The sequence below is a fragment of the Lichenostomus cassidix genome, chromosome 13 (genome assembly GCF_008360975.1).
Source record: "Lichenostomus cassidix isolate B80296 chromosome 13, HeHo_3.0, whole genome shotgun sequence".
Taxonomy (NCBI): domain Eukaryota; kingdom Metazoa; phylum Chordata; class Aves; order Passeriformes; family Meliphagidae; genus Lichenostomus; species Lichenostomus cassidix.
The window spans coordinates 11997661-12017225 of record NC_139494.1 but is presented as its reverse complement, the minus strand read 5'-3'; the positions used below and the strand labels follow the sequence as shown (position 1 = coordinate 12017225).

The 19565-nt window shown below is 56.2% G+C and overlaps 2 protein-coding genes and 1 long non-coding RNA gene across 7 annotated transcripts in view; 2 read left to right on the top strand and 1 right to left on the bottom strand.

Annotated features, from left to right (window-relative positions):
- Positions 1–2441: 2441 nt before the first annotated feature.
- LOC146431256 (uncharacterized) lies at positions 2442–6518 on the bottom strand. The gene is made up of 4 exons (XR_014854917.1): positions 6288–6518; positions 4783–4922; positions 4007–4173; positions 2442–3842 (listed from the first exon to the last, which is right to left on the bottom strand). It is a non-coding gene; the product is annotated as an uncharacterized LOC146431256 (long non-coding RNA).
- A 187-nt stretch (positions 6519–6705) lies between these two features.
- Positions 6706–12486, top strand: LOC146431255 (nuclear factor 7, brain-like). 2 transcript variants are annotated; one of them, XM_085073701.1, is made up of 7 exons: positions 6706–6811; positions 7269–7543; positions 8118–8213; positions 9807–10040; positions 10417–10436; positions 11194–11309; positions 11416–12486. In XM_085073701.1, the coding sequence occupies exons 2-7, from the start codon at positions 7271–7273 to the stop codon at positions 11958–11960; spliced, it is 1284 nt and encodes a 427-aa protein (XP_084929827.1). In that variant the 5' UTR covers positions 6706–6811; positions 7269–7270; the 3' UTR covers positions 11961–12486. The 2 variants fall into 2 exon arrangements, with proteins under 2 accessions (XP_084929827.1, XP_084929826.1); XM_085073700.1 differs by having other exon boundaries at positions 6706–6820.
- Positions 12487–16761: 4275 nt separating this feature from the next.
- Positions 16762–19565, top strand: part of FLT4 (fms related receptor tyrosine kinase 4) — a 57496-nt gene continuing 54692 nt past the window's right edge. For 3 of the 4 annotated variants that reach the window (XM_085073698.1, XM_085073696.1, XM_085073695.1), the window contains exon 1: positions 16763–16946. In XM_085073698.1, the coding sequence (XP_084929824.1) occupies positions 16889–16946 (58 nt within the window). In that variant the 5' untranslated portion in view covers positions 16763–16888. Of the gene's footprint in view, positions 16947–19565 lie in introns of all 4 variants that reach the window. The other variant, XM_085073699.1, reaches the window with a different exon arrangement.

Below are 19565 nucleotides of genomic sequence, written 5' to 3'. Positions count from 1 at the left end.
CTCTTCCAGGCGATGAAAAGGACGACTCACAGCCCTAATTAACTGGAACATGCTAATACCACTGAGCTTCCCCGGCCAGCAAACTTGGCACGAGACATATGGGACACTTTCCAAACAAATGCTCAGGGGAGCACGTGCCTGCAATTTATTATTCGATGAGCAGTTTCCTCTCTGCCTTTGCTGAAGAGCTCACACCAGACACACAAGGGAGGTGAGTCTGGAGCTTGCAAATCTACTTCAAAAGCCATTTCGTGCTGGAAGGAGAAGAGACTTACTTCTCCCCAGGCGTTTAAGATATTCAAGGTATCAGGGGAAATATGGCTTTGCACAGCATTACCTCTGGGAGCACTCAGTGCCTTCAAGTGGTGCAGCTTGTAGTGCTCAGCTTCCCATGGGAAAAACCATGCTCCTTCAGGGTGACATTCACTCTGGGCAGAAGACGCAGAACCAGAGGGTGTGCACTGTTATTTTGCAGAGTGAAGCAGAGGAGCACAGGCAGCCCAGGTAGCTGGAGAAAGGGCAAAGGTAGAAGGAGCCCTGGTGCTGTGTCTCCAGGATGGGTTATTCCCTCTTTTGACAACTGTCCTGGGCAAGGCAGTGCCCCAGCTTGTTCCCCTGAAAAAAGAGTGGGAAGGAACTTGCTCAGATCCTATTACAAATAAATCAGTTTTTGAGCTTTGGATGGGGAGCAAAGGGCAGAGCTCTGAAAAAGATCAATTCATCCCCATGGTAAGATCATCACTCTCAGCATTTACTGTACTGTCAAAATCAGAGACAAGAGCTGCAGCCTCCTGAAGGCCCCTGGCCTCAGCTTTAGCCTGACTCCCATGGCAGTTCTGGCCCTGGGGCTGTTCAGGGCAGCTCTGGCACAGGGTTTGAGTGGCAGCGAGCTGTTCAACTGAGCACTGCCACAACCTCACCAGTACAGACACTGGGAACAGCTCATGTTTGTGCAACATTTCCAGGACTATGATGGTTTGACCATCCTGCCCCTCATCCTTGGCATCACCTGTGGCCATCGGCACTCTGTGCTTTCCAAGGGCACATCTCTCCCTGCTCTCTCCCCATTGCATCCTTTGCAAACATTCGTTGTTATGGTGACAGCTCCAGAAGGAAAACCTTTTTGAGGATCTTTCAGATTTTTAAACAAAGGTACAGCCACTTTAATTATTTTCTTTAAGGGAGATGGTTATCTAGCTCAACAGCAACTGAATTTATTTTATTTTGTTTCTGGTCACCTCTCTGCTGTTGCTCAGGCTCTGGCTTTCAGTGTGTGACTGTAAGAAAGTGGGAAAAGTAGAACCAGGTTGTAAAGAGCTGCTTTTAAATCCTCTTGGGAGCACAGGAGGTGCCTCCAGGCTGAGGCTGCTGAGCTGCAGGCAGTGTGTAGTCTGAGTTTCTCCAAAATGAATGAGATTTTGGAGCACATCTGCACCTTTCTCAGATAGCAAAGTGCAAAGTTAATAGCAAGGGGAGATATTTAGGCCCAATAACCTGTGCTGTGCCTGAAATGCTGCACTGAGAGATACTATTCTTGTGAAATATTCTGCAGAAACATCCCTTGGCTTTTGAAGGCTGTGTTATGGTAAATTAATTCTCTCCATCTCCACTGAATGGACTAAAGACTTTCGTATGTGACATCAGGCAGAGAACTGGGCTCTGCAGATGTTTTTAATGCAAGTAATGATAGCAAACAGTCTCAGCCCAGTCAGGAGAAAGCAATCTGGGTATGTGATGTGACCACAGGCCTAGATTTCATGGCTACTGTGTTCTGACCCTGGAATGTGGATGCTAATGGACAAGACTTGAGCACCTTGAGCAGCCAAGCCTGTACAGCCCACTCTTGTAAGATGAGGTCACGAAGACCTTTCCCACGTCTGTGCTGTACAGAGCTGAGCTCAGAAACCTTAAAAATCATTAAAAAACAAAACCTGCACATGCTTCAGGCTCTGCAGAGGTAGCTTAGCACATCTGTGAATGCTCAGCACCATGAACCAGAGATCCAAGTGCAAGAGAAGAGCATTCAGTGACCAGCAGGCTGGCTGGGGCTGACACACAACCCATCACAGGGAAGGCTGCGAGGACAAAGCTGTTCTGGCCAAGCACATGCTGTGTGTGGAGTATCAGAGAGATTTCATGCACAGCTCAAAGTAAACAGGCAAACAAGCAGCAGCCAGAAATGTTAATATTTGCAGAAATCTCCTGGTTTTGGCGCCTGGGTGTGGGGAGCTGAAGGATGCTGGTGGAATGCAAACATGATGGATTCTTGGCTGCCCGGAGGGGTGGCATGGGGAATCTCACAGGGCAGGACAGACTGCCTGACAGGCCTGCTTGTAACTGTTCACACGAGAAGTCCTGGGGAGGCAGACTGGGCTAAGAAGTTCAGTAGCACATGAAACTGATCCCCTGGGATTGAGTTATTTGAGCATCCCTGGAAAAAAAAAAAAAGCCACAATTAGGCCGTGTTTATCCTCCTTTGCCTGTTCCAGACCTTGTTTCCCTCACTCCATGTAACAGGAGATGGATTTGTCCATGCTGATCCCCAACCCTGCTTCTCGATACATGAGGGAAAAACGACACCAGCCTTCAGACTCCTGCCCTTACTTCACCTGGGTCCTTTCATGGAATGTTTGGGCTGGTTTGAACCTGCTCAACACCTCTTGCCATCTCTACAGGGCTCTTACCTGAACCATGGCTGCCAGTTCATGAGGGTATTTGGGGCTGGTCCGATGTCTTCAGAGGCTCCAGCCTTAAAGGCTACGGCTTTACCGAAACAGCGATATCATTTAGGACTGGGAAGAAAATATTGGCAAATAATGGCCACCTCTGGTCACCTTCCTCCTGCAGCTATTTGTCCAGAGATACCATATCTCGGAGCATTGCTTCATTTCCTGCCCTCCTTTCTAACCGAGGCCTCTAAATCATGTCCCTGCAGCTGAGGTCACGGAGAGAAGCATAATATCAATTAGCAGCGATGCTGCTGTAACCTTGATTTACCTCATCCCTTCTTTTTTCACTATTTTCCTTCTGTTTACAGCAATCCCTTTCCAGTTTTTCCCCCTCCTGGTCTCAGCATAGGAAAGAGCTGGCAGGAGCACACAGAAGCAAAGTGTCCTGGGATGCAGCCTGCTTTTGGGGACATGGGGAGTCTGGCATTTCTCTTGGACCAGCAGCACCCCACTCCTTCCTGACCAGAGATGCCAAGGGCAGTGGGAAGGGCTGGCTCCAGGCTGCCTCACACCGAGTCCTTCCCCTGGGCTTGTCCGGGTCAGCACATGGAAAAGATCAGCCCCAACTCACCCCTCTGCCCCTACCCTGCCCAACAGCCGGGCACTGCTCAAGGAAAGCCACAGGATCCTCTAGGAGAGACTTCAGGAGAGCAGGATACAGAGGAATCAAATTCCTTCAGAGTGTATTTGCACTCAAACCAAAGCGAAACAGCGAAATCAAAATGCAAAGCTTCTTGTCCCCTGTGGAGCTTCCCTGCCTGCATTTGGAGAGCAGACACAAGGGACTGACACTGGATCAGCAGTTGCTTTTCCTTCCCCTCCTGTTTTGCTGAGACCCTAGGGAAGCTCCCCAGCAGCCGGACCCACCACACTTCCCACTTCATCCCCTTCCTCCTGCAAGGCCAAACAGTTCCTCTGACACCCATCTCCAAGAATACATATTTACAGCATGGAACGGAGAACGGTGAAGAGTTTTGGACCCAATGCATGTGCTTTGAGCCAAACCCATCCCAATCCGTGTTATCCTTCATCTCCCCAGTGCATAATCAAACTCTCCAAACACAGTGTTCTCAGGTCTCAGCCCAGAGCTTGGAGCCTCCCGAGAGGGATATGCTAAAAAAAGAAAGAAAAACATTACTTTGCCAACTGAAGTGAGTGCTGAAAGGAAGGAGATGCCAGGAGCACTTAAACAGGAATCCGAGACCGGGGGACGCTCGGGTGTGTGTTTTCAATCCCCAGACGGGAGATGTGGTTATTGGGAAATGACTGTCACTCACTGCTAGTTTTAGACCCTGTAGCTGATGTCCCAGAAAGAGAAATGGCCATGACAAGGACATCCATATCTGTGTTACAACTTTCTTCTTGGATTGATGGATTAGTGCAGCGCATGGTAAAATGGTGCCACTCCTCCTTTGGCTCTGAAATCTGCATTTGCAGCTCAAACCTGCAAAGATGGAAATAAGCAATTTTACATGGATAATAGGTTCTGTTGGCAGCAGGGGGAGTTATTTGGGAAAACCAAGACAACAGGGGGCCCAGGACTCCATTGGGTGCTGTAGGATGTCCTGCAGCAGGACTCAAGCTGCCAGCTCCATGCCCTGGTGCAGAGCATCTGTTCCATGAGAGCAGCATCCCACAGCCCTGTGCCAGTCCTGGGCAGGGTATCTGCTGGCACTGCCCAGCCTGCTGCCATGCCAGGGGATGCTTCTGCTGTTCACACTGTGGAGAGGGACCAGGACTAGGCTCCAGCTGGGGCTGAAAGGGGAGCTGATGGAGAAGTTTGACATCAGCTGAGCTATCCCAAATTCTGCTGTTTCACGGTGAAGCTTTAGTTATCCAGCTACAGTCTCTCCAAACAATGGGCCCACAGGTACCCCAGGGAAGCTGTCACCTCCTGGGCTCCATAACAGGGAGGGGGGAGCTCTCTGACCACAGCACAGATGCTGATTCACAGGGACATCTCCCAGTCCTGCTGGCTTGGGCTGCTGGAGGAACATAAGTTTTCACAGCACATTCCAGATCACTGCTAAAAAGCAATTACTGATGCCTTTACCTCTCTGCAGAGCCTCACGAATAATGGATCATGTGCTGCAACAAGTGAGGGAGCAGCATGCTGCCTCACCCCAGGCTGTGTGTCCTGTGCTGGCATCTTGTCTGATCATCTGTGTGTCTGTGCATAGTCTATAACATCTCCTAGAGGAATGGTGGCAAAGGCAGAAGATCAGAGGCTGGACACAGATGACAAAGCCATTTCTCTCTCAAAAGGATGGACCTAAGCAGATGATTCAGCTCCCATCCTAAATCCACGAGTTCAAAGCCAACTCTTTCTCAGGATTGCTGGCACATGGCAGGAGGATGAGAGGTAATACCAGCCTCTCTCCCGCTGCACTGGGCTGGCACTGGCTCTGCTCCTGGCCAGCCCTGGCATGTTCACAGGGTGAGAGCCAGCATAGTGGAAGCACAGAGCTCTAAATGTGGGGACTGAGGTTTTGCTGCATGAAGTCACAGCTAAGAGGAGATTGTTCAGGCATCCCTGGATCCCTGTGTCATCCCTAGGTCGCACTGTCATCATCCTAGTGATATTTCCAGGGGGACTCTGCTGAGCTGTGCAGTGGAAAGGATAAAAGAGCAGCAATGGGAGGAGGTTCAGCCTGCTGGAAACAATCCCTGCTCCAGTGCTCAGTGAGCAGTGGGGACTGAGCATTCCTGTCCCACTGCCACCATGGGTGCAGGACAGTGCAACCAACCCCCACCTTGCTCAGAGAGTGAGAGCAGGTCCTGAGCACCCACAATAACTGTGTGGGAGCTGACAGCCCGTTTGGCCATGGCCTGACTTGTTGGTGTCCACGGATGCCACTTGCTTGGCCACCCAGAGGCCAAGGGGTGCACCTCACTTGCCCACGGCCAACATCCTCCAGGACTGGTTGATCCTCATCCACTCAATGATGGGCCAAGTCCAGAAACCAGCATGGGGCTGTGGCTGAGCGTGTGACCCTGAGGGGCTGCTGGGGACAAGGCAGAGGGTGATGCCTGCAGGCAGGGCTGCTGTGGCCATGTGCCAGTGACTGAACATGCACAGTGCAAGAGAATGCCTGGGGAAATCCCTCAGACAGGGAAATGAAGATGGGCAGAAATCCGTTCTGTACTAATTGCACTGCTCTAACCAGGAAACAGAGCACCAGGAGGAGGAGGGCAGTAGCTGGACAGTGCCTGGCATATGGCCCTTTTGGGGGCATGCTCTGGTTCTAATGGTAGTTAGGAAGGAGACAGGGGGTCTGTGCAGCTCTTTTGAGTCCCTGTGTGCCCCCTCCTTTCAGTTTTATTTGCTTTTACTCCCAGTATTGAAAGTTCTTGTGATTTTTCTCACATGTCCACCAGTGTCTGCCACTTCCCACAACATCCCAGGGCTCATCATCAGGTGACCACACAACGATGAAAACCCTTCCTTATTTCTTTCACTTCCTTATTTCTTTAGCTAAGCCCGCAGCCCTTGTCATTTCTGAGGTAACCCAAGGCTGAGACCCCAAAGCGTTGGCCAGAGCTCTGTTCTGAAGGTACCTTGAGCAGGGGAGAGAGAAGGCGGCTTTTGCCCAGAGCTCGTTTCTGCGCTCTTAACTAAATGCAGCAGTGGGGCGGGAGCTGTGCAGCGCAGGGCGATGAAGAGCAGTGCGGGACAGAGCAGGACAATGTAAGGGCAGTGCAGGGGAGCTGCAGGGGCAGCAAAGGGGCAGTGCAGGGACGGGACAATCCAATCCAGTCCAGTCCAGTCCAGTCCCGTCTCGTCCCGTGCCGTCCCGCACGCGCCTTCCCGCGGGCGGCGCGTGAAACCTCCGCACCTGGCCGGGCGCGCGCGCACGTGACCGCATCACATGCAGGGACCCCGCCCCGCCCCCTCAGTGGTTTCCACCCAATGAGCGAGCGCGACCGCAGCGTGTCCACGCGGTGATTGGTCGGGGCGGACGTCAGTCGGGGGGAGGGGCGTGGCGAGGGCCCCGAGTTCGGCGGGTCGGCGGTGCGGAGCGGCGGGAGCGGACCGGAGTAGTTTAGCCCGGACTGCATTGGACTGAGCCAAACTGAGCGGGGTCAGCACGGTGGGGTCCCCGGGATAGCGGGGCATCGGGGCTGCGCCGCGAAACTCGAGCCGAAGGGTACCGCGCACGGCAGCGCCGGTGCTGCGCCGGCCCTGGAGCTCCTCGGGATGTGGGTGGATGTGACAGCCCTCGGGCCGGGTGACCTCTGCGCTGCGGCCCTGTGGGGACACCAGGCCGGGAGCTGTCAGACGCACTGAGCAGTTTTGCTGAAATGACGGGAAACTGAAAGTTGTTGCCCTGCAGAGGGAGTGACCCTCGGCCGGGGCTGCTCTGTAATTCGGTGTTTCCAGCGCTGCGTACACCCCGTGCCGCACCTGGGCAGGCCCTGTCCCTCCCGCCCGAGCTCTGCCAGCCAAACCCTGCCCCCGAGCACAGGAGAGGCAGAAGCACGCCTTTTGGGGGTGGTGGTGGTGGCAGCAAACTCAGGATGGGAGCTGTGTGCCCGCAGGGATGGCCGGCGGGAGCCAGGACCGGAGCCTGCGGGAGGAGCTGACATGTGCCATCTGCTGCGAGCTCTTCAGCGAGCCCGTCATGCTGGACTGCATGCACCACTTCTGCAAGGGCTGCATCCAGGAGTACTGGGACAGCTGCGCCCACGTCCCCTCCTGCCCCCAGTGCCGCCGCAAGTTCCCCAACCGCGCTTTCCGCACGCACTACCTGCTCTCGGGGCTGGTGGAGAAGGTGCGGCGCTGCGGCTCCGGGGAGCACCGGCAGAAGATGCAGGTGAGTGGCTTCTCCCAGGCTGGGCAGAAGGGGACAGGTGCCACATGAGGCCTTGCAGCCGCCACAAGCCCATCACAGCCAGTTCCCCCACTTTGAAGTCTCACCTGCCATTTTTGACAATTTGTGTCTCTTCCTGATTAGTCCCTCTCCATATTTCCTTACAGCTGTCTGTGTTTTGAGCACTTTCTTTTGCATTTGTATCCCTCACTGCTGTGCCTGATTTCAACCACAGCTTTGTTGTTTCTCACTTAGGGACCATGTGGTGAAGGCTGCTTGTGCCAGGTGCTTTGCCTGAGGGAACAGTCCCTGCACAAGTCAGTTCACAATACACAGCGTTTAAAGCTTGTGCAAACAGATATCCCAGGGTGGAGGTCCCAGTCTTAAATAGGATTAATTACATGCACACATATATAATTCTCAAGCCTGTGCATCAGGTGCTTGTTTCTCCGTACAACCTTTATATGAGATCCTGTTGCAGCCTCCTTCTGATGCTGACCATGGGAATTGGGACTGCTCCTGGATCACAGCAGAGTGGTGAAATGGCCTCCTTACCTACTTTTCCTTGCTCCTGCAGAAGCACCTGGAAGATGCTTTGCAAGCTCGTCAGAAGGAGATGGAGAACTTGCTGCAGAGGAAGCGTGTGGTGCAGGAGGACATCTGTGGCCTGACGGTAACACCCTGTGGGAGCTCTTCAGGCAGCTTCTGGGGCAGTGTTCACAGAGGATGTGTATCACTTCAGCTGAGGTTTAGCTCAGCTTCCTGTAAAAATCTCGATGAGTAGCTGTGGGAATCTACACAAACTGCCCTGTATGCAGGCCCAAGCCCATCACTGCTGGATATTCAGCGGAGCTTTGGAAGGAGCATTAAGCACTCATTAATGCAGTGTTTACAAAGTGCATTAGTGCAGCAGAGCTGAGGGTGGTGAGAGCCGTGGGCAGCCTCTTCTGGCTCTGCAGCACTGCCTCTGGGAGAGCATTAACTCGTGGCAGCTCTAAAATCCTGTTGTGTGTCTGAAGGGGTGGCAGCAAAGCTGAAGGAGCTGGGTTGGTGGCAGTGTTGGCACTGCAAGAGTTGTGGCCTTATCACAAGGATGGGATTGACTGCAAAGCTCTGAGGTAAAGGAAGAGCCTGAGTGTTCTCCATGGGCTTGAGAGGCACCAGGCTCCCTGCTTATCCAGATCCATGAAGCAAAAACAGCCACTGGCCGACTGTGCTTCTTTCTTGGGGGGTGTAAAAGCATTAAAAGCCAAAGAAGGTGAGTTTAAAGAAAATGGAAGTAGCCTAGAGATGACATAAAACTGAGAGTGGGAAAAAACCCTGTGTTCTGACTGGAGCCTCTGATCCCCCCAGCCTGGACCATTTCTATCCTTCTGTTAGATGTGGAATACACCTTTGGGATTAATGAAGAAGTATTAGCAAATAAGCATATGTTGTTCTGTTGCTGTGCAAGAGCTCAGAGGTGTCTCGAGTAAAGGAGCAAATCACTGATCTGAACAAGGAGGACCTGCACCTCCTCTGTGCTTCTGGTGTGTCAGCACAAGCACCTGCTAGAGCAAAGGGAGGCTGGGGAAGCTTCAGATCTCTGAGGGAGTTGGGTTTCCTGTAGGGAGAAAAAGATGTGCACTTAAGGAAGCACTCCTCGAGAAAGTAATGAAGGGTAAGGTTACACTTGGAGATTAAAAGCTTAAAGATCTAAGGAAAATAAAAAGTCATTGGCTGTCTCTTGTAAATAGGCAGGAAGGCAGCGAGAACACAACAAGGTTGGCTGGTGAGTAAACAACTGGAAAAAAGTGACCTCTAGAAATAGCTGAATGAGATTTTATCAGCCCTAATGACAGAGATTAGTTTGCGCAGCTTGCCTGTCAGGCAGCTCTGCTCAGGGTCTGGAATGATGTGAAATAAATCCAAACTAACCTGAACAGCTGAATCTGCAGCTCCACAAAACTTAAAGAGCTCCAGTCTTTCCACAGACAAATTCCTGGTGGTGTGGAAGAGGGCTGTGGCTGTGTGTGGGGATTTCTAGTTATGGTGACCAAGCCTTTGGTGGAGCTATTTTTTTTGGATTGGTTGGTTTTTTATTTCTTTGGCTCTGCAGACTTGAAGGTTGTCCTTGTGTCCTGTTCTCCATCCAAAAAAGTCATGGCTGTGTATAAATCTCGAATTTCCAGGGCTGTGTAAGCAGAGTGACAGGCCCAGCCATCCTGTGCACCTACTTGTGTGTTTTAGCTGTTGGACTCACCTTCTGCCTCTTCCCTCTGCTCAGAAGGTGTCTGGGGAGATGAATTTCAAGATTCGGGCTGAGTTTGCTCGCCTTCATCAGATCCTGGAGGAAGAGGAGAGAGCTGTGCTGGCAGAGCTGGGTGAGAAGGAGGAGCAGGCCCTGGCACAGCTGCACAGGCACGTTGGCCAGCTGGAGGAGGGGATGGCAGTGCTGCAGAGGGACATTGAGCACGTCAAGCAGACCCTGAGCAAGATGGAAGATGTGTCACTGCTGGAGGTAAGCGTGCTTGGCTGACCCTGGCAGGAGGCTGAGGGATGTTTCAGGATCTGCAGTTGGGATGGGAAAGTCCTTAATGACAGTTCTGGGCTGTACCTGGAAGTCATTCTCACTGCCGTCCATCTGGATTATCTACCCAATCCCTTGGAGTGTGGAGACATTAGCTGCAAGGGATGCAGTGATCTTGGATGTGGTGGGTCTTGGGAGCCTTTACTCCTCCTCTGTCCAAGTGCCCAGCCAGTTTTCCCCATGGTGCAGGTCCTGGTAGCTTGGTTTCCTGTCTCTGTGCTGTGTGGCAGCAGGAGGCAGGACAAGGAGCTTATTTGTGCATCTGCATGAATTAGTGACAGCTAATTCTCTCTGCTTCTCTCTGCAGGTGGAGAGCCTGGATATCAGGTACGTGTCTGGCATGAAAGAAGCTGATTCCCTTTTCAGGAGCTTATCTTTGTCCCTGGCTGGGACCACATGGGAGAGGCACTTTATCTCAAGTTTTTAAAGCGTCACAAATTGCTCAGGAAGTTGCTGGTGCTGTGCAAGGTAGAGGCTGGTCCCCAGCATACACTGGATGCTCTTCCCAGGGAGCATCCTATGTGTTGAGATGGCTGGAAGAGTGGATAGAGGAGACAGTGATTTGGAATGGGTGCAAGGACCATGCATGCTGCAGGAGTGAGCAAGGCTGATGACACAGACTTTGGGTGCTTCATCTTCTCCCTGCCCTTCCTCAGCTTCTTCCAACTCCTGAGCCTGTAGAACTGACCCTGAGGTGGAGGTTTATCTGAGGCTGCAAGTAGCTGGAAGCCTGAACTGCCATAGGGGAGTGTGTCTCTGTCCCCTCCCTCCCTCCCTGCGATGCAGCCTGACTCCAGAGGCCCAGCCTGTTCAGCCATGCAGGAATCCTGTTGGGTGTGCTGGGTGTGGGGTTACCAGGAGTCACTGCTCCATGAGCATTGCTGCCAGCTCTCTCAGACACCTCTGCCCTGAGCCACTCACTGCACTGGGGGCAGAGCAAGCAGCTGCCAGGGACATTTGTGTTCCCATCCTTACCAAATCTGTCACATGTAGCAATGTCCTGCAGCTCTGCCTGTGCTTTTCCCACATGGCTTGGCAGTGTCTCAGTAGAGGGACTGACCCTGCCTGCCTCTCTCTGCCCCAGGCCCTCGGTGCGTGTTGAGACCCGGCCTGCCCTGGACCTGCAGCACTACAGGGACAGCCACAGCGGCCCCTTGCAGTACATCTTCTGGAGGCACATGCTGCGCTCCATCTGCCCCGGTGAGCACTTCGCTGTGAGGGATAGCTGTGCTGGGTGTGGCGGGCCAGGGATGCTCTGCACAGGGAATATGCAGCTGGTAAAATGTCATGCTTGATGTCTCCACAGCTCCTGCCCCACTCACCTTTGACCCTGAGTCAGCCCACCCCAACCTGGTCTTCTCCAGAGACCTGACAGCAGTGACAGAGAGGAATCGAGCCCAGCCCGTCCCCATCAGCCCTCGGCGCTTCCGTCAGTGTGTCAATGTCCTGGGCTCGCAGGCCTTCGACAGCGGCCGGCACTACTGGGAGGTCTGGGTGGGCAGCAAAACCAAGTGGGACCTGGGGGTGGCTGCTGACACTGTGGACCGAGCAGCCAAGGTCAAGCTGTGCCCAGAGAACGGCTACTGGACACTTCGCCTGCGGAACAGGACGGAGTACTGGGCCACTGCCACCCCCTGGGTGCGCCTGACTCCCCGCCAGCCCCCGCGGAAAGTGGGCGTCTTCCTGGACTGCCAGGAGGGCACTGTCACCTTCTTCGATGCTGGGGACATGTCCCACCTCTTCACCTTCCACCAGGTCTCTGCAGAGAGATATTGCCCCTTCTTCAGCACTTGCTTCAGTGACGGGAGGGACAATGTGGAGCCCATGCGCCTCTGCCACCTGGCCCTGTGAGGGTGTCCTGGGGATGCCAGCCTGGCTCCTGCCTGGGGCTGTGCTGGAGGCCAGTTCTGCACACACAAACCTGATGGGTGTCGGGGGAGCTAGTTTGGTTTAAGTTTTGGGAGGAAGGAGGGTGTGAGTCTCCTCTCAGGTCCTGTCTGCCCTCCCTTGCCTGTGCCATGGCTGTGGTTGCCACAAGACACTCACAGGGGATTCCTGGCACCCCTAGAAGAACAACCTCCCATTCCTGAGCACAGCACTGTTCAGTAACAGCAGGCACTGGGCTGCAGGCGAGGTGCCTGTGGGTTGCTAGCACGCCCTCCCTCTCCGTGCTTCCACCCATAAGCCCCGTGAAGGAGGGCAGCGGTCCCGGGGCCCCATCGGGTGCCTCAGCTCCACATCCCGACCGTGGGCATCCTCTGCTGGAAGAGCTTCCCGGGGCAAGGCTGCGGGCCGGCAGCAGAGGGAGCTCGGTGCGCAGCCCGACGACTGCGGCGCGGCTCCCTTGCCTCGCTCATTATTAAAGCTCATTAGAGAGTGGTGCCTGCTGGGACTGCTCGGGGCTTGTGTGCTGAGGGATCTGCTTCTCTGGGGTGTGGCACGCACTGGGGCACAGAGCAGCCCTCCGGACCCCTGCTCCAGCCTGGCTGTTCTGTTCCTGGAGCACACGAGGCTCAAAAGAGCCACTGCACTCACATGGTTCCTTGGAGCACTCTCTGCACATCTTTGCTCAAACACCGTCTGCTGTTTGAGAACAAGGGAGAGAGGTCACCTGAGCCTACCCCTGGTCTTGGGCTACAGTGTTAATATTTGGCCGTCTCTGGCCTGGCTGGGTCTTAAAGATTTGTACATGCAAAAATGCCAAGTCCCTTTTGCCAAATTCAGTCCTACCATGGCTCTTTTCCTGTCAGCCCCCTGTGGTGCTGCTGGCAGCACTACCCCTGCAGGAGGGCAGGCAGGGGTCCCTGGGGGAGCAAGTCAAGAGGGTTTGGCTGCTGTGGTTTGTACCCAGGAGGTGCTGGCAATGTCTCTGCCTCACAGGTCAGCAGAGGTGCTGGGATGGGTCCAAGCCTGGCTGATGGAAATGATGGGTGGGAGAGAGGATGGCAGTGCCTGGGGTGGGTGGAAATGTCATGTTTATCCCACCCAAATCCATTCCAGGGTCAAAGCAGAGGCCAAAGCATCCCTAATCCTGTGTAACTCCAAGTGCTGGCTGGAGACAGACATTTTCTGCAGTGTGGGTAGGGCCAGGTGTGAGGCTTTCCAGCTCCCACAGCTGGGCACAGGGACACTTGCCAAAGCAAGTCCTTCACTGGCCATCTGCCTGCCCAGCAGGGATGGCGCAGGGGCCCTATTCCCCCTCCTGTGCACCACTGCTGCAGTGTGCCAGGACTGGGTGTGCCTAATGCCTGTGCCAGGGCAGGAGAAGAAGCCAGAGGGGAGGATGTCCCATGCAGAATTCAGGTAGATGTGTTCTGTGCAGGAGCACCAACTAGCCTGTTGCTGTTCCCACTGGTTGGGAAGCCTCTGCTCCATGCAGTCTTTCTCAGGGGTTGGCTGTGGGGGGATGCTGGGGGTTTATGCTCCTTCCTGGCCCCCAGTTGACCTTCAGCGAGTGAGTGCTGAACCCATGAGCTGAACTGAGCCTCCTCTCCCAGCTCTCTCCTCCTCCTCTTGCTGCTCCACAGCCTCAGCTGAAGTAAGAGTGGAGAAGAGCGAGCTGTTGGCTTGGAAATGCTGCTGTGAGCAGGGCTGTGTTACCCCCTGCAAGGGCTGGGAGCCTTGAAAGGCAAGGCGGGTTTGATCACAGCAGGGAGCTGTGCTGGGGAAACTGAAATCCATCAGCTCCCCAGCCTGCCCCAAACTGCAGACAGGTAAGGCTGGGCAGCAGCAGGCAGTGTCCTCGAGGTGTGAGGGGAAGCAGTTCCGCCAGGCGTGAGCATAGCCAGGCTTCATCATCTGCCAGCTCCTGCTGCCCAGCGCGGCGGTGTGCTGCTGCCACGTGGGCTGGCATGGTGGCACCGACTGCCAGCGTGTGCCACTGCCACTGCTGCCACCTCCCACACCCTCCCCATGCTGAAGGCAGAGCTGGAGAGCAGCCAAGCCTGCTGGTCCCGAATCCCCGGGCTGAGCAGGGGCATGAGGAAGCATGTCCTTCCTTCTCCTGCCCGGCTGCATGTGGTGGCCACAGCGTGCTGCTCCCATGCAGAGCCTTATTTTGGGTTATAATGTCCTTGCCTGGCCCTGCTGGTGGGACAGAGTTGGGCAGGCAGAGCAGCTCCTACATGCAGGGAAAACACTGCTCTGGGCTGCTACGCATCCTGCGTTAGCCCCGTGAGGAAAAGCAGTCTGCCACTTAATGCTGCCTGAAAGCTCATTTATCTGACAAACCAGAGTAGGAGCCACAGGCATGAATGCAGTGACTACCTGAGCCTGGGCTAGGTTCAGGCAGGAGGGGTTGGGGATGGGAGGGTGGGCACTGTGGGGCAAAGCATCCCTCACCCCAGCATCCAGAGTCTGCACCTATGAGAGCTGGCTCTCACCATTTTCTCTCGGGGCCAGTCTGTGTTTTCCGTGTGGGTTGCCTTATTGCTTTGTCCCTGGGTGTTCCCAGAGCCACCCCAGTGTCCTTTTCCTATAATCATGCTGGGGTTGGGCAGTGTCCAGCAACTCCTGCCTTGGCAGCCTTCTGTGACCTATGTATTTATCCAGTGCTTTGGGGAAGCCTTTGCTTCCTCGGGTCCCCCCACGTGCTGGAAGGGGGACAAGATTTTAAAATAAGATCCTTTTGTTTCCCAGGGCGGCAACAATGGAAAGGTCCCATCGGTCCCACAGTCGCCCTGTGTTTGTGATGGAAAATTCCCCGCCGTGGCGGGGCGAGCCCTCCCCGGCGTCCTGCCATTACTGCCATTAGATGGCAGCATGGACAGGCTGCTCCTGGCCGTGCACCGTGCCCCGTTCGGGCTGCAGTGGGCGGAGGGTGCCAAAATACCTTGACTTTTCGGGTGGCAGAAGATCCTTCTCCCCTCAACCCCGGGTCAGACCCTCTGCTCCTCTCGCACTCAGCTTCTCCAGGCACCCTCTGACTGTACTTTGGCCAGCAACTCAGCCTTGCGATGTGATTCATTCCCCGTCACTGCCCAGCCCTCACCACCTCACTGCTCACCTCTCCGGGGCACTGACCCCGACGCTGTCCCCAGCGTGGGTGCACTGCCGTGGCTGCTCTGTTTCTGACCAAAGCCCCCAGCAGTGGGGAGGGGTCTGATCCTGCAGCCTCAGCTCTTCAGCCCGTAGCAGTGGGCAGTGCCACCCCTCTGTGACATTGCCAGCTCTCCCTCATCATGGCAAGTTTTGAAAGTCTCTCCTCAAATTTGTAGGGGCTTGGACACTCACCTGGGGTGAAGGGACACCACCTCTTTCTGTTCTGTTGAGATCAAGGAGGGGCAAGATGAGTGCTGAAGAGTGATGGAGTTGGCATGCTCTGTCATGATTAAAACTCACTAATCAGGATGGGGGGAGTCGGGTAGAATAAATCCTGTGACTTAGAATCCCTCTGAGGGTTCCAGAAGAGGGACAGGATGATTTCTTCTGCGGGTTTGGCAACATGAGCAGTTGAGTGCACCAGAAGTTTTCCTGCCTTTTTGAAGCCGTGAGCACATGGCTCTCATTCAGGCTCTTTCTTCACTGCCTACAAGTGAGCGTAATTAATAATCCTCTGGGGCGCAGCGCGGGGCTGTGTTAATCTATCCATTCAGTGCTCGTTGGGTGCACAGGCAGCCGGCCAGGACTGTGCCGGCTCTGCCACCGCGCTCCCAAAGCTCTGCCATCGCCTCCGTCTGTGGCACATTCGCAGCCAGTTCGCTCCGAGCCGGAGCCGCTGTCGCTGGCAGTGGCAGCGTTGTGGGGGCAGCGCCGCTGGCACGAGTGGGGCGGCACGGCTCGGCTGCCAACGCCACGGGCGTGTGGGGAGGGTTGGTGTGTACCTGCCAGAGAGCCGTGCGGGTGCCACACGGAGCAGCGCTGGGCGACAACGCCGCTGCCGCACGCGGCTGGCACTGTGCACGCATGGACGGCATGACTGGGGGCCCCCAAAGGAATAGGGGTGCCAGTGTGAGCACACCTAAGTGCCTGTGTGTCTTTGTATGCCCCGGGGTGGGGGGGGAGGAGAGAGGTTCGAGGGGTGTGTGCAGGACTGTGTGCCTGGGTGTGTGCGTACAGGTGTGAGGTGTGGAATTGAGGGGGTGCACAGACATGAAAGGGTGTGTGCAGGCAGGTGTGAGATGTTGAGATGTGTTCTGTGCAGGCAGGTGTTAGATGTTGAGATGTGTTCCATCACATGAGATGAGTGCGTACTGTTGTGGAGAGCATGTTTGTGTGCATTCCCTCTGCTCTGAGAGGCCGGGATGTGCCAGGCAGAGACAAGAAACAGGCGATGTGCGGGTATTCACACACAGGTGCCGGGAGATACACGGGCTGCACACAGGTGTGAAAATGCACGCAAACGGGGGGATGCTTATGTAGCCATGGGTCAGGGATGATGCAGACGCACGCACACGGGTGGGGAACACACTTGCCCCCAGCTGCAAGGGATGCAGACCCACGCACACACCAGGAGGCACAGAGGTGCAGAGGGATGCGTGCAACCCCGCAGGTGCGGGAAGCGCGGATCCCCCGTCAGTGCCCGGAGCCGCAGGTGCGCCCCCCCCAGCCCCCTCTGCCTCCCCGCCCGCCCCTCCCCGTCCCGCCCCGCCCGCCCGGCGCCCCGAGGCTCGGCGGAGGGCGGCGGGCGGCCCGGGCGGGCGGAGGAAAAGGAAGCGGCCCCGGTGCTCCCCGCCCGCCGCCGCCGCGCGTCGCCGCAGCTGGGGCGCGGCGGGAGCAGAGCTCGGGCGCGGGGCGCTCGCACCGCTCCGCATCGCACGGACCTGCCGGCAGCCCCGGAGATGAGGAGAGTTTGCACGCTGCCCCTCTGGCTCTGGCTCGGCATTGTCTCGGAAGCAGGTGAGCTGCCGGGGCTGCGGGCTGCCCTGCCCGCTCTGCCGCCCGCTCCGCACCTGCGGGCGCGCTGGGGACGGGGCTGCTCCGGCGGGACGGGACGGGACGGGACTCGGCGCCTCCGCCCGCGTGTTCCCAGACCCCGCAGGGATCCGCCGCGCCCGCCGCGGCGTCCCTCACCCAGGACGGGGATGTGCTGTGCCCTGGCGCTGCCCGTCCCGGGCTCCCCATCCCCGGCGGGGTGCGGCGCTCCCGGTCCCGGCGACCCCAATCCCCGACGGGGAGCGGCGCAGTCCGCCCTGGGGTGCCCCGTCTCCGACCGGCGCTGCCGACCCATCCCCAACCAGGACGCGCCGCGGTGCCCGCCCGGGTGTCCCCGACGGCGGTGATAGCGTGCCCGCAGCGGGAGGACGGGACGGGAGGACCCTGCTGCGGTCCCCGCCGGGTCCGGGGCTGCGGGGATCCCGCGCCGTGCTCGTGCCGTGGATGCCTCGCTGGGAGCGGGGAGAGATCCCACGGGACCCTCGCGGGAGGGATGTCCCTGCGCGGGGACGCTGCCGGCTGGAGGGCAGGCTGGAGGCCAGTCCGGGCTCTGTTTATTTATTTTTTCGCGCAGAGTCATTAATTTGTGTGTGCCGGGGAGGAAGGCGCGAGGAGGCGGGGGTCCATGCAATGCTGTCCAGCCTGCCTCTCCCAGCACTGGTCCGCCTGGGAAGTCACCCAAGGCAGATCCTAGGGAAATGCTTTCCCTTCCTATAGCACTTCTGTGGCAAAAGGCTCTTGGGCAGAGAGTCAAACTCCTGTCCATGGCTTGGGCCAGATGGATGTGAGACCATGGCAGAGATGGGGCTGCAACGCCCTTGAGCGAGCAGAGCTCGTGTGAGAGGGCAGAGTGGATGAGCACTGCCAGGGCAGCAGGGACAGGACACCCCACCAGATACCTCCAAAGAAGCTCCTTCTTGTACAAGTAAAGCATTTATAGCCCAGATTAGAGCAGGACTGGAAGAAAGTTGTTAATGGTGGAATCTTGGCATGTGGGGAGATGAATTTTGGGAGCATAAATAGAATTTTCTGCAGTGTCTGTTCAGTGACTCGCTACCACCAGTGGCATTTTTGCTGTTATTGTTCAAGTGAGCTCACAGGAGAGCTGCAGGTGTGGCATGAACAGCATCACCAGCAGTGTCACTCTCAACCTGCCCTGCCCAAAAAGCTGCTGTTGGCTCTGGTGTCATGGGGCCAAAGGACACAACGGGCAGCTGGAGCTCAGAGGATGCTCAAGGAGGCTGAGCAGAAAGGAACCTGCTGCTGGTGGCATCGCAGCGGGAGCTGCAACTGTTCAAAGCTCTCCTGTTAGCAATTTGTAAAGCACGGTGTAGCTGCTCCCGGCTTCTTTCATCTCCTGGAGGTGCAGGAGCAGTGCCTGGGAGGCTCTGGCCGGCGCAGCTGTGTGGCCTCGTCGGTGCAGGGCTGAGCAGAGCTTTGAAGCTCTCGGTGCTGCCTGATTAGTGCAGTGATGAAGGGCAATGTGGAGCTCAACTGGGGGATGGTACCACGGGGATTTGCTTCCTCGTTTTCCGTTCAATCAATGAGGACAATTTGTCGGTGCCTGAAGGACCCACAATTTTCTCATTAACCATAATCCCAATGGGGTGCAAATATTTGTTCCCCTTGGAAGCAGGGATGTGTGTGTGAGACTGTTACACCTGTGAAGGATGAAATAATCATCTCAGGATTGTGAAAGGTCTGTTCTGGCACCACGGTGCCTGTTTAAATGGGCCAGCATTAGAGGATGCTGTAAGAGCACAAAACTCTAACACATTCCAGCTCCCTGGTGCTTCCAGGATGGAGTGGAGCTGGGGAGCTGCCCTGTGCAGGCAGTGAGGTGGGGTGAACAGGCAGAGGTTCAACCCCAGTATTCTGGATTATCTTGGCATCTCATGGCAGCCCTTTATGGATGGTGATGAGACCATATGCTCCCTGAACCACCATCCTCTGGGCACAGAGCAGTCCTGAGCAACCCACAGCCAAATAATCCCACCGGGGATGCTGGTTTGCCACTTCCAAGGGTGTATGGCTGTTGTGTGAGGGAAGGGCCAGTGCTTGTGTAGGACCTGAGCCGATTGCATTGGCTGCCACTGCCTGCTCCCTCCTCGGATCACCCAGAATTCCCGGCCGGGCGTTCGGACAGCCCCGCGCTGACCGTGCCAGCTGGGATTTGGAGCAGTTGCTTTATTGCAAGTAATAAACATGGGCCGTTTCAGCAACCCCCTCTCATTCAACAGCCCTGAGCACACAGCAAATCCCCCAGGCCCAACCCCACTGTTAGCGACGAGCCAGGGCCTTCAGGGGAGTGGGCGTTTGGGGGGATGCAGCCCGGGGTCTGCCAGGTCCCCAGAGGCTGCCAGGGAGGGGACAGCCACGGCTCTTGTGCCCTGCCGTCTGCTTAAGGATGATTTCACATGAGTGAACTGCAGCTCCCGCCCTGGGATTTGGCTTGGGCACGAGAGCCCGCGGCTCACTGCCTGCACAAACACCCACCAGGGCGTCGATGAGCTCAATTGACGTCTGGTCAGAGGGACACTCCCCCAGCAGCACAATGTCCCCAGCCAGTGCAGGCAGGGTGCA

Excerpts from the sequence above, each read along its gene's own strand:
- LOC146431255 (XM_085073701.1), top strand. The coding sequence starts at position 7,271 with ATGGCCGGCGGGAGCCAGGACCGGAGCCTGCGGGAGGAGCTGACATGT. Across the intron at positions 10,041-10,416 it reads AAGATGTGTCACTGCTGGAG|GTGGAGAGCCTGGATATCAG; the intron begins GTAAGCGTGCTT and ends TTCTCTCTGCAG. Across the intron at positions 10,437-11,193 it reads GTGGAGAGCCTGGATATCAG|GCCCTCGGTGCGTGTTGAGA; the intron begins GTACGTGTCTGG and ends TCTCTGCCCCAG.